This window comes from Scyliorhinus canicula, chromosome 8 (assembly GCF_902713615.1).
Source record: "Scyliorhinus canicula chromosome 8, sScyCan1.1, whole genome shotgun sequence".
NCBI classification, from domain to species: Eukaryota; Metazoa; Chordata; class Chondrichthyes; order Carcharhiniformes; family Scyliorhinidae; genus Scyliorhinus; species Scyliorhinus canicula.
Window position 1 is genome coordinate 114,066,099 of NC_052153.1, and position 12,298 is coordinate 114,078,396.

At 51.6% G+C, this 12,298-nt stretch overlaps 1 protein-coding gene across 1 annotated transcript in view; it reads right to left on the bottom strand.

Annotated features, from left to right (window-relative positions):
• dcp2 (decapping mRNA 2) overlaps window positions 1-12,298 on the bottom strand; it is a 42,701-nt gene that overhangs the window by 19,673 nt on the left and 10,730 nt on the right. Inside the window, exon 4 of the mRNA XM_038805080.1 lies at window positions 6,875-6,973. Coding sequence (XP_038661008.1) covers window positions 6,875-6,973 — 99 coding nt within the window. The remainder of the gene's footprint in view (window positions 1-6,874; window positions 6,974-12,298) is intronic.

A 12,298-nucleotide genomic window follows, 5' to 3' on the forward strand; every position in this document is an offset into this window, starting at 1 on the left:
GGAAAGGAAGCACCTTTCCCTGTGTCACCATTTACCCCCTCATTCTGTATAGCATTACGCGTGGTTTTGGGGGGGGGGGGTGGCAGAGAGAAAAAAAATTTAAAAAGAGAGGTGCTCCATTGAACACCACTTCTCATCAATAATCACCAACAGAACAATCCCAAACTATAGCGAAGACATTTAATAATGAATCATTTCTGGATTTACAGATATAAAGCATCCTATCTGGCTGCATCACAGCCTGGTATGGCAACTGCCCAGCCAAAGACTGTAACAAACTACAGAGAGTCTTGAACACAGCCCAGTCCATCACACAAACCCGCCTCCCATCCATTGACTCCGTCTACGTCTCCCGCTTCCTTGGGGAAGCAGGCAGCAGAATCAAAGACCCCTTCCACCCTGTTATTTTCTCTACCAACCTCTCCCATTGGGCAGGAGATACAAAAGTCTGAGAGCACACATTAACAGATTCAGAAACAGCTTCTTCCCCGCTGTTACCAGACTCCTGAATGATGTTCTTATGGACTAAACTGATCTCTCCTCGCATCTTCTCTACTGTGTAGCACTACACTCCGTATGCTTCACCCGGTGTCTGTGTCTATGTATTTATATTGCGTATCTATCATATGTCCTATGTTTTTTCATGTATGGAATAATCCATCTAGACTGTATGCAGAACAATATTTTTCACTGTACCTCGGTACACATGTCAATAAACCCAAATCCAAGTTCTGTATTAGGATAGAGAGATTAAATATTATATGCTAGATTCTGTGTCAGCTTTGTCACTTGGAACCATAGAACAATAGAACTCCTTACAATACAGGAGATTGCCATTTGGGCCATCAAGTCTGCACCGATCCTCCGAAAGAGCACCATATCTAAGCCCACAGCCCCACCCTATCACCTGTGGTAAAATGGACAGTGGCCTGAATTTTGGTCCCTATATAAAATTGGACACTCTAAATTAAGAATTGGACATTATAAATCAAATCACAGTCAGCTCCAGGATTGGCCTGATAGGCATACAATTGTGGCCAAGTTTGAATACACTGAACACAGACAAACTGCCAACACATGTCTGGACCTTCCCTGTTAATCACCCATCAGGAGATAATCGGTCCTTTTCATACGCATCGATTGTTTTGGGTTGCTCAGATAAAGCTAGACATTCTGGCACCCTGTTTTCCCACCATTGCCATATATGGAGAGAGGTTACTTGCAAACACTACACCTAGAAATAGACCCATGGGGCCCTGCAGAGTTGCAAACGGCAACACCATTGGGTATTGCGACTTCCGCCCCTCACTGGCTGAGGACCAGAGAACCTTCTGGCAAGGCATGCAGACGGGTATAAAAATTGACCACCAGGACCCTCCCCGGCGAAGAAGTCGAAAAAATTGAACGACCGACCAGAGACGGAAGGAAGCAGCATGCAAGGCACACCTTCGCTGATGAAGGCCCTGAGGAATCGTTCTCAGAGAATCGGATCCGCAGCTCGACTGAGTCCATTGCTTCGGGTAATATTAAGAATCTTGGGATCATTTAGTATTGCTTGGGATAATTTAGAAGGGATAACTCTTTGACTGTTTGATAAATAAATTTGGTATTTGTCCTTTGCTCATCTTGCAAAGAAAGGCACCTAGGTGAGTAATAAACTGATCGAAGTGTCTGAGGATTTACAGACACCCCACCTAAACTGCACATCTTTGGACTGTGGGAGGGAAACGGAGCCCCTGGAGGAAACCCACGCAGACACAGGGAGAAAGTGCAAACTCCACACCCTGACCCACGGCCAGAATTGAATCAGAGTCCCTGGTGCTTGTGAGGCAGCAGTGCTAATCATTGTGCCGCTCCTTGGATACTTGAATGGAAACCTGCCCAAAAGCTCTTTAAAAACATTTTTCGGGACTTCTGGTGGCGGCAATGCGGAGCTAAGCCGCACGTTCGGCAGCTCCCGCTTTTTTTGGAACTTCGGGCTCTTTTAGAACATTACAGCGCAGTACAAGCCCTTTGGCCCACGATGTTGCGCCGTCCTGTGAAACCCCTCTAAAGTCCCTCTACACTATTCCCTTATCGTCCATATGCCTATCCAATGACCATTTGAATGCGTTTAGTGTTGGCGAGTCCATTACTGTTGCAGGCAGGGCATTCCACGCCCTTACTACTCTCTGAGTAAAGAACCTACCTCTGACATCTGTCCTATAACTATCTCCCCTCAATTTAAAGCTATGTCCCCTCGTGCTGGACATCACCATCCGAGGAAAAAGGCTCTCACTATCCACCCTATCTAATCCTCTGATCATCTTGTATGCCTCAATCAAGTCACCTCTTAACCTTCTTCTCTCTAACGAAAACAGCCTCAAGTCCTTCAGCCTTTCCTCATATGATCTTCCCTCCATACCAGGCAACATTCTTGTAAATCTCCTTTGCACCCTTTCCAATGCTTCCACATCCTTCCTATAATGTGGTGACCAGAACTGCACACAATACTCCAAATGCGGCCGCACCAGAGTTTTGTACAACTGCAACATGACCTCATGGCTCCGAAACACAATTCCTCTACCAATAAAAGCTAACACACCGTACGCCTTCTTAACAACCCTCTCAACCTGGGTGGCAACTTTCAGGGACTTTAAGAGCCCGCAATGGCGCTGTTTCGACTTTCCCCCGGGGGGGAAACACAGCCAGTGTGCCCAGCGGCCGGTGGATGGACTGGACTCGCAGTGGAGCGGTCCAGAAGTCGGTATTACCACAGAGAAAGGCGAGAGGCAGAAAAAGCAGGATGGCGGCAGGCAGGGAAGCAGCAGCAGCGTAGCAGCAGGAGCTGCTTCAGCGCTCCTTCAAGGAGCTCAAAGCTGAGATTTTGGAGCCGTTTAAGGCCTCGCTGGACAAGCTGGTGGCGACTCAGACGGCTGAGGGCGTGGAGATTCGGGAGCTGCGGCACAAGGCTTCGAAGAATGAGGATGAGCTTTTGGGCCTGGCAGTGAAAGTGGAGTTGCACGAGGCACTGCACAAGAAATGGCAGGCGAGGAAGGAGGAGATAGAGAACCGCTCCCGCCGGAAGAATCTACGGATTTTGGGCCTCTCGGAGGGGCTGGAAGGTTCGGATTTGGCGGCCTATGTGGTCCTAATGTTAAACTCGCTGATGGGTGCGGGGTCGTTTTGTGGTCCCCTGGAGCTGGAAGGCGCCCATCGAGTGCTGCAGCGGAAGCCCAGGCCGAATGAACCGCCCAGGGTGGTGCTGGTCCGTTTCCACCGCTTGGTTGACCGGGAGTGCGTGTTGAGGTGGGCAAAGAAGGAGAGGAGCAGCAGGTGGGAGAACATGGACGTTCGGATTTTTCAGGGCTGGAGCGCGGAGTAGGCGAGGAGAAGAGCGAAGGGAGTGCTCCACAGGAAGGGGGTGAAGTTTGGCCTTCTACAGCCGGCTCACCTCTGGGTCACGTACAAGGACCGCCAGCTCTATTTTGACTCTCCGGTGGAGGCCTGGGCTTTTGTCCAGGCTGAGAAATTGGATTCGGACTGAGGACTGGGGGGAAATGTACTTTGTTTGGAGGCTTTGCCCTCTTAGGTATCCTTTCGCCTATATTGGCTGTGTTTGCTGATGGTTGTTTCCTGTTTGTTTTCGCTATTTTAGTTATGGTTATTTGGGTTCTTTCGGGGTTTCTTTGGGGCTGTTGGTTATTTATTGTGGTGCTTTTTTTGTTTTTTCCACTGGTGGGTTGGGGAGTAGTTTGGGGTCCCGATGGGTCATGTGTCCGTCTTTTTCCCGCGTGTTGGGTCGAGGGGCGGGACTCGGGTTGGAAGCGCGGGCTTAACCGGAGGAATTGGGGGCGGGGCCAGCGCTGATAGGGAGGGATTGATGGCTGTGTTGCATCGGGGGGGGGGGGGGGGGGGGGGGGGGGGGGGGGTGGGTGTCATGGCTATGGTGGGAGTAGCCGGGGTCAGCAGAAGTCAGCTGATTCACGGAGGCATAATGTTGGGGGTAACGCAGCTGGGGGGGCCCTAGCTTTGGGAGGGGGGGGGGAAGGAGTGGGGGCGGGTTGTTGCTGCAGGGACTGTGAGGGAATGGATGGTGAAGGGGGGGGGGGGGTTGGCCACCGTGGGGAGAGGGCTTGGGGGGATTCCCTGGGCATGTGGTGGGTTGAGGAAGGGCTATGGCTGATCGGCATAGAGGGAAGGGGACAGCCCCTCGGGTTCGGTTGGTCACATAGAACGTGAGGGGGCTGAATGGTCCAGTGAAGCGATCCCGGATCTTGGCTCACTTGAGGTGGCTGGGAGCGGATGTGGCTATGCTCCAGGAGACGCACCTCAGGGTTACGGATCAGGTGAGGCTAAGAAAAGGTTGGGTGGGACAGGTGTTTCACTCGGGGCTTGATGCAAAGAACCATGGGGTGGCAATGTTGGTGGGTAAGAGCCTGTTGTTCGTCGCGTCCAAAGTGGTGGCTGATAGTTCAGGTCGATATGTGATGGTGAGTGGGAGACTTCAGGGGGAGCGGGTGGTCTTGGTTAATGTTTATGCCCCCAACTGGGATGATGCGGGCTTCATGCGGCGTGTGCTGGGCCTGATCCCGGACCTGGAGACAGGGGGATTGATTCTGGGTGGGGACTTTAACACGGTGCTGGATCCGGCTCTGGACCGCTCGAAGTCTTGGATGGGCAGGAGGCCGGCAGCAGCCTCGGTGCTGAGAAGGTTCATGGATCAGATGGGAGGGGTGGACCCATGGAGGTTTTTGAAGCCGGGGGGGTAGGGAGTTCTCCTTTTTCTCCCATGTTCATAAGACGTACTCCCGGATTGACCTTTTCGTGCTTAGCAGGGCGCTGATCCCGGGAGTGGTGGGGGCAGAGTATTTGGCGATAGCCATTTCTAATCATGCTCCACATTTGGTGGACCTGGAGCTGGGGGAGGGGAAGGATCGGCGCCCGCTGCGGAGGTTGGATGTGGGGCTTTTGGCAGAGGAGGAAGTGTGCGGGCGGATCCATAGGGGTATAGAGGGGTATCTGGAAACCAATGACAACGGGGAGGTGCAGGTTGGGATGGTTTGGGAAGCGCTAAAGGCAGTAGTTAGAGGGGAGCTGATATCTATTCGGGTGCACAGGGAGAGGGTCGAGAGGGAGAGGCTGGTGGAGGAGATGGTCAGGGTGGATAGGAGATATGCAGACACCCGGAGGGGCTTCTGAGGGAGCGGCGCAGTCTCCAGGCGGAGTTTGACATTTTAACCACCTGTAAGGCGGAGGCGCAGTGGAGGAGGGCACAGGGGGCGGTGTATGAGTACGGGGAGAAGGCAAGGCGGATGTTGGCTCACCAGCTCCGGAAGCGGGTGGCAGCTAGAGAAATTGGGGGAGCCACAGATGCAGGTGGGAACTTAGTGCGGGGTGGAAAGGATATCAATGGGGTGTTCAGATCCTTTTATAATGGGCTGTACCGGGCGGTACCCCCCAGGGAAGCAGGCGGAATGGACCGTTTTTTGGATAAGCTGGAGTTCCCAAGGGTAGGGGACGAGCGGGTGGAGGGTTTGGGGGCCCCAGTTGAGTTGGAGGAGCTGGTGGAAGCGTTGGGAAGCATGCAGACAGGGAAAGCGCCGGGGCCTGACGGGTTCCCGGTGGAATTTTACAAGAAATTTTCAGATTTGCTGGGCCCGCTGCTGGTGAGGACCCTGAATAAGGCTAGGGGGGCTCTCTCTGCCCCCGACGATGTCCAGGGCAATTATCTCTTTGCTCCTGAAGCGGGACAAGGACCCCCTTCAGTGTGGGTCTTATAGGCCGATCTCGCTCCTTAACGTAGATGTCAAGTTGTTGGCAAAGGTGCTGTCCAGGAGGGTGGAGGATGTGGTCCCGACGGTGATTCACGAGGACCAAACGGGGTTTGGAAAGGGGAGACAATTGAATGCCAACGTGCGGAGGCTCCGGAATGTTATGATGATGGCGCCGGTGGCTGGGGAGTCAGAAATAGTGGCATCCATGGATGCGGAGAAAGCTTTTGATAGGGTGGAGTGGAGTTACCTGTGGGAGGTGTTGCGGAGGTTTGGGTTTGGTGAGGGGTTCATTAGCTGGGTGAGGTTGCTGTACAGCTCCCCGGTGGCGAGTGTGGTGACGGATGGGAGGAGGTCAGAGGACTTTCAGCTTTCCAGAGGGACGAGGCAGGTGTTCCCCTTGTCTCCCCTGCTCTTCGCGTTAGCAATTGAGCCCCTGGCCATGGTGCTGTATGCAGATGATCTGCTGCTGTATGTCGCGGACCCGGCTGAGGGGATGCCAGAGGTGCTGAGGATACTTGGGACTTTTCGGGATATAAGCTCAATGTGGGGAAAAGCGAGCTGTTTGTCCTGCACCCGGGGGGTCAGGAGAGGGAGATAGGGGAACTCCCGTTGAGGAGGGCTGAGGGGAGCTTTAGGTATCTTGGGGTCCACGTGGCTAGGACCTGGCCATTGGGATCTGCATAGCCCCTATGCATAGGCTTAAGTTTTTGCGGCTGGTGGGGCAGATGGAGGAGGAGTTCAGGAGGTGGGATGCGCTGCCGCTCTCGTTGGCGGGCAGGGTCCAGTCGGGGGGTTTGTTTTTGCGGCGGTGGGTTTGTTATGTTATTTTCTTCTTTCTTGTATTGCTATTTGTTATTATTTATTTTGGGGGGGGAAAAGAGTTATTTTCTTGTTTTGGTGTGGAAACACGCCTTGTTTGTTTTAAATTGCGGGGAGAAAATTTGTTATTGTTATTAAAAAACTTGAATAAAAATTATTTTTTAAAAAACAACATTTTTGAAATAACGATGCCACAAATTACTTCAAGATTACAGAGGAGGGATACAAAAGCTTTGCATAAAGATTTCCAATAATCCAAATAAAAATGGATTTTCTTTTAACCGCACATCTTACTTTACCTCTCTCACAGCACAGTCATGTGGGGCCTCCTCTTTGTTCACTTTGCCCTTTGGAAACCCCCATCCAGACTTTGCCAAATAACCTTGGACAAGCAGTACCTGTATAAATAGGAACAGAAACAAATTTTACCCGGTTTGCAAAGTATTTAACATTTTAATACCATTTAGTTTTTAAATTGGCACTTGGAAAGGCAAGGGGTTGACAAAAGAAGACAACATTCCTCAGATTATTTACCTCTTTGCATTTATGTTGTCACTGAAAGTTGTTACCTATGTCTTAACTTGCAGCAAGTCCCATTTCTCCATGTGCTCACTGACCTACGATGGCCGCTGATCAAGCAACGCCAGGAAGACATTTTAAAATTTTAATTCTTGCTTTCAAATCCCCCACTGGCGTTGATCGTCTGTCACTCTGTGATGTGCTAAAGCTTCTGAGATATCAGCACTCATCCAACTCTGGCCTCTTGTTCATCGCTAATTATAACTGCTTCACCATCGGTAGCTGTACCTTTGGTTACCTAGGCCCCAAGCTATGCAATTCCTTCCCTACTTCACTTTTCACTCAAAACCTCTGAGCACATTTTCTACAAGGTCCCACATAAAAGATTGGCATGCAAAATTAAAGTGCATGTGTTTGGGCGTAGTGTATCGAGATGGATAGAAAACTGGTGGGAGGGCAGCACGGTGGTGCAGTGGTTAGCACTGCTGCCCCCTGCCGAGGACCCAGGTTTGATCCCAGCTCTGGGTCACTGTCTGTATGGAGTTTGTACATTTCCCGTGTTCGCGCGGGTTTCACCCCACAACCCAAAGATGTGTAGGGTAGGTGGATTGGCCATGCTAAATTGCCCCTTAATTGGAAAAAATGGATTGGGTACTCTAAATTTATGAAAAAAAGAAAACTGGTGGGAGAAAGGAAATAAAGAGTGGGAATAAACCGGTCTTTTTCCAAGTGGCAGGTATTGACTGGTGGGGTACCGCAGGGATCAGTAACAGGACCTCAACTATTCACAATGTATATTAATGATGTGGATGTAAACAAGTGTCAGCCTTCCCGCTCCTACCACTAAGGGGGATTCAGGACAGGGTAGTTTCCAGAGGGTGGGTAGGATAAGGGAGCGTCTCTGACATTTACAAGGAACTTATGGGGTCAGAGGAGACTCAGACCGTGGAGCTGAAGCGCAAGTGGGAGGAGGAGCTGGGAGGAGAGATAGAGGATGGTCTATGGGTGGACGCGTTGAGTAGACAACGCGTCCGCAACATGTGCCAGGCTCAGCCTGATACAATTCAAGGTCGTTCATAGGGCTCACATGACAAGGCCTGGATGAGCAGATTCTTTGGGGTGGAGGGCAGGCGTACAAGATGTGCGGGAGGACCAGTGAACAATGTCCATGTTTTGGACATCTCCGAAGTTTGGGAGACTTTGGCAGGGGTTTGCAGATGCCATGTCCACGGTGTTAAAAACAAGGGTGGCACTGAGTCCACAGGTGGCGATTTTCGGGGTGTCAGAAGACCCGGGAATCCAGGAGCAGAAAGAGGCAGATGTTCTAGCCTTTGCTTCCCTGGTAGCCTGGAGATGGATACTATTCGCTTGAAGGGACTCAAGCCCCCAAAGTCAGAGACCTGGCTATCAGACATGGCTAGCTTTCTCTGTTTGGAGAAAATCAAGTTCGCCTTGAGGTGGTCACTGTTGGGGTTCGCCCGCAGGTGGCAACCGTTTGTTGACTTTTGTGGAAAATTAATCGTCAGCAGAAGGGGGGGGGGGGGGGGGGGGGGGGGGGGGGGTTAGTTTAGCTTAGAGTAGGGAGTTAATAAAGGCAGGACCTGTAAGGAAGGGAGACGCATTTTGCACTGTGTTTATAGTTTCATGTACATTGTTTATTTTGTTGTTACAATATCAAAAATACCTCAATAAAATGTTCATTAAAAAAAAATTAATGATGTGGATGATGAACCTAAATGTAATACCTCCAAATTTTTTGACACAGAGCTGGTCGGGAGGGTGAGCTGTGAGGAAGATACAGAGATGTTTCAGTGTGATTTGAACACGTTGAATTAGTGGGCAAATGCATGGCAGATGCACGTTCCACCATATCCTCATGGAGGAGTAGCTTCTCCACTTCATTCTCCAGCCGGTCAGAAGCGACAAAGCGAGCCCAGGAACTGCACGTCCTCCAACAGCAGGTTGCTAAAGTGCCAGTAAGCGGACCATGACTAAGTGTGAGACAGGGCAAACCCCACCCACACCAGACAGTGGTCTGAGCATGGCACCTGCTGCACAGAGGCCGTCGGTATGCTGGGCAAGTAATGCCCTGGAAATGTAGAGGCGGTCAATTCTGGACATTCCGACCCTGAGGCCTCACAAAGGTGGAGTCAGGAGGGAGAGCCCACCAGACGTCCACCAAGACAAAGAACCTGGCCAGGTTCTTTAACTTCACCACCGAACAAGAGCTGCTCTGGGTACCAAGATGGTCCTTTGTCCTGAGGGTGCAATTAAAATTCCCCCCCCCCCCCCCCCCCCCCAGGACAATGGTGCCAAGATGAGTGGACACTTGCTCGAAGAAAGTCGTCTGCTGCTGGCTAGCCTGGGGAGTGTAGGCATTCACAAGGTACGTTAACCCCCTCAGGTGCAGCAACCAGCCTGGCACTGGCTCCTTGACCACAAAGTTCTCCAGCTGAAAATGTGGGGCCAACATGATAGCCACCCTGCCTAAACGCGAGATTAGGTGACTCATAGCGACCCCCTCCATTTCACTCCAGGAGCCACATGGCTTTGTCTCCTGGAGCGGTGTGGATTTCATGCAGAAAGCATGCTGCATACTTCCCCACCCGGAGGACCGAGAAGTTCTGGAACCTGCAGTGCGCGTCCCTTCTATCATTGATGTTGAGGCTGGCTCTGGTCACCTCCATGTCAGCAGTAATGTGCCACCTTCATCATCACAATTTTAGTGTTTGGAGAGAGCAGAGGAGCGTGCGCCCCTCCGTTCCCTCTGGAGCCTGGCGAGGAAAGATTCCATCCAGTGCTGGTCAATCGCGTCCGTGTCTCCCACCTCTTTAACAACAGCAAAGGAAGACTTAATGACCAGCGCCATGTCCGACCACCAGTCGAGGGCTAGCTACACTCTGTTTCGGCGACTGCGGTTGGCATATCGAAAATCCTGGAGTTCCTCTCGGGGCTAAGGGGCGAACTGGTATCAGGCACGATGTAGTTCACTGCCTCGCAACAGATGGACTCAAAATCATCCCCGTGCCACCCACCGAGCAGCTATCCTCCTCCGGGCAGTCGCCTTCTGGGACCGCGTCTCCCGCCACATTGAGTGTGGCAGACGGCACTGACCCACCAACTAGCCCTGGGTCTGCCTCGGTCCCATCCCCCAGATTATCGACAGATGTTTCCTCACGGGCTCCTCTTGGGAAACTGGGCCAGAGGGAAGCGGTGGCTCAGACCCCAAATTCCTCTCGCGACATGGGCCACTGGACAGATGCGGTAATAACTCCTGGAGAAGCTTTGGAATGGGGTTGGAAGTGCCCGGCGTCAGAGACTGAGGTGGAGAGGGGGGCCCCCTACGCCACCACCGCCAAATGACCCAGAGGTCAGGAAGCGGGGCGTGATGTCAAGGGGCTGGGGTGCCACCGTCTCCACACTGGGGGGGGGGGGATGATTTAAAAAAAAACTCCTCCCTCCAACGAGTGGCGCTGCTTAAAAGGGGGGGTCTGCGCCAGAAGGAGTAGATGTGCCTATGGGGGGTCTCCTTTAGGCCAAAAAGGAGTGACGCCACCTCGGAACATACGTCTCCCAGTAGTTGGGTGGTGGTGAGGAGGAGCTCCATAGGGAGGTAGGGCGGGACATTGGAAAGGATAACCCTCTCGCCGATGTCCTCAAGAGGGTCCAACACCGCGTAGGTCACGCCAACCGTGAGCCCCTTTTCAAGGGTGAGGTAGACAGCCCTCTCGGCCCTCAGGAAGAACACGACCTTCCTGTTCATACGAGGTGCGGTGGAGATTGGAAATAGACAGTGGGGGGGAAAGTGAGGTGGATCAATGTACCCTCCCCATAGGAAGGTATTCGGAGAAACACGAGGGATGGAAGGGGAGAAACAGAAAGGGACACAGTGTGAGGAGGAGGATGGCGACACAGGATGGTGGGGCACCGTAGATGGAATGGTGCTGGAGATGGGAGACTCCAAGTCTCCTGTGAAACTGGAGATTGGGAGGACAGGGGAGCAAAGGCAGATGTCCAGCTCGGGAGGGGGCCCAGCAAAAGCACAGGGCGTGGTCCCACCCTAGGTTGGGCACAATGATTTAAGTGGCGCTGATTCGCAAGGTCTTTGGTGAGAGTAGGGCTCAGCAAAAACACAGTCCGTGCTCCCACCCTGGAAACACCACCCAATGGAATTGACCTTCTCCCTGCAGAAAGAAGCCACTGTATGGGGTGTTCAGTGCGGGAAGGGCTCAGCTACTACACTGTCCACTGGATCCCCCTGACTTGGAACAAGCACACCTAATGGAAAATGAAGGTTTTTTTCCTTGCCTAAGGCAGTTGACGACAGTTGGGAGAACCGGGCGGGCAGGACAGGCCCCTCAGCCCGGGAATGTTGAAGTCATCTACTTGTTGTCTTTCTCCCCTACCTTCACCTCTCCTTCCTCCAGGCGGCTGAGAGTAAGAGTGAGTGAGTTGTCCCTTAGTGTCCAAAGGTTTGGTGGGGCTACAGGGACAGGGCCGAGGTAGGGTGCTTTCGGAGAGTCAGTGCAGACTCGATGGGCCAAATGGCCTCCTTCTGCATTGTAGGGATTCTATTCTATGACATGTTTAGAAAATACTGTCCTTTATAACCTCATATTTCTCAGTATCCACAAGACATCTCACCTCTCGACATAGTGTTTACGAATAGTACAGTTGCAGTTTGCTAATCTTTCTGTTAGTCATGCATAAACTCAAGAGTAATTAATTAGTGACAGATTGTGATGGGTATCATAGTTAATCCAGATTATGCCCTCACCCAACCTCGTCAACTATTCCGATCATAGTATTTTAGAACACAAGAGGCTCATTTAGTTCAGCATGCTTAGGCCAATTCTGCAAGAACTCTCTATTTAGCCCTTTTCCTCTTTTCGCTCTCATGTTTTTCCAATATTTATTCACTTGTCTTTGTAAGCACTGTTATTATTTCTGCTTTGAGCACAGTTTCTGGCAGGCCTTTCCACTTTCTAACAACTCTTCATGAAAAAACATATTCTTTTTATTTTCATCTTTGCAACACAGCCATAGTGCCTGCTTGATCAATTGTGGCCAGTTGACAAGGTATCAGGAAGTAAAATAAGCATTTGTGGGATGGAAAATTGAGGTTGATGATGAATCTGAGTACATCATGTTACAGCTGTAAGCTGTGGGGGGGGGGGGGGGGGGGGGGGGGATGCAGCAGAGGA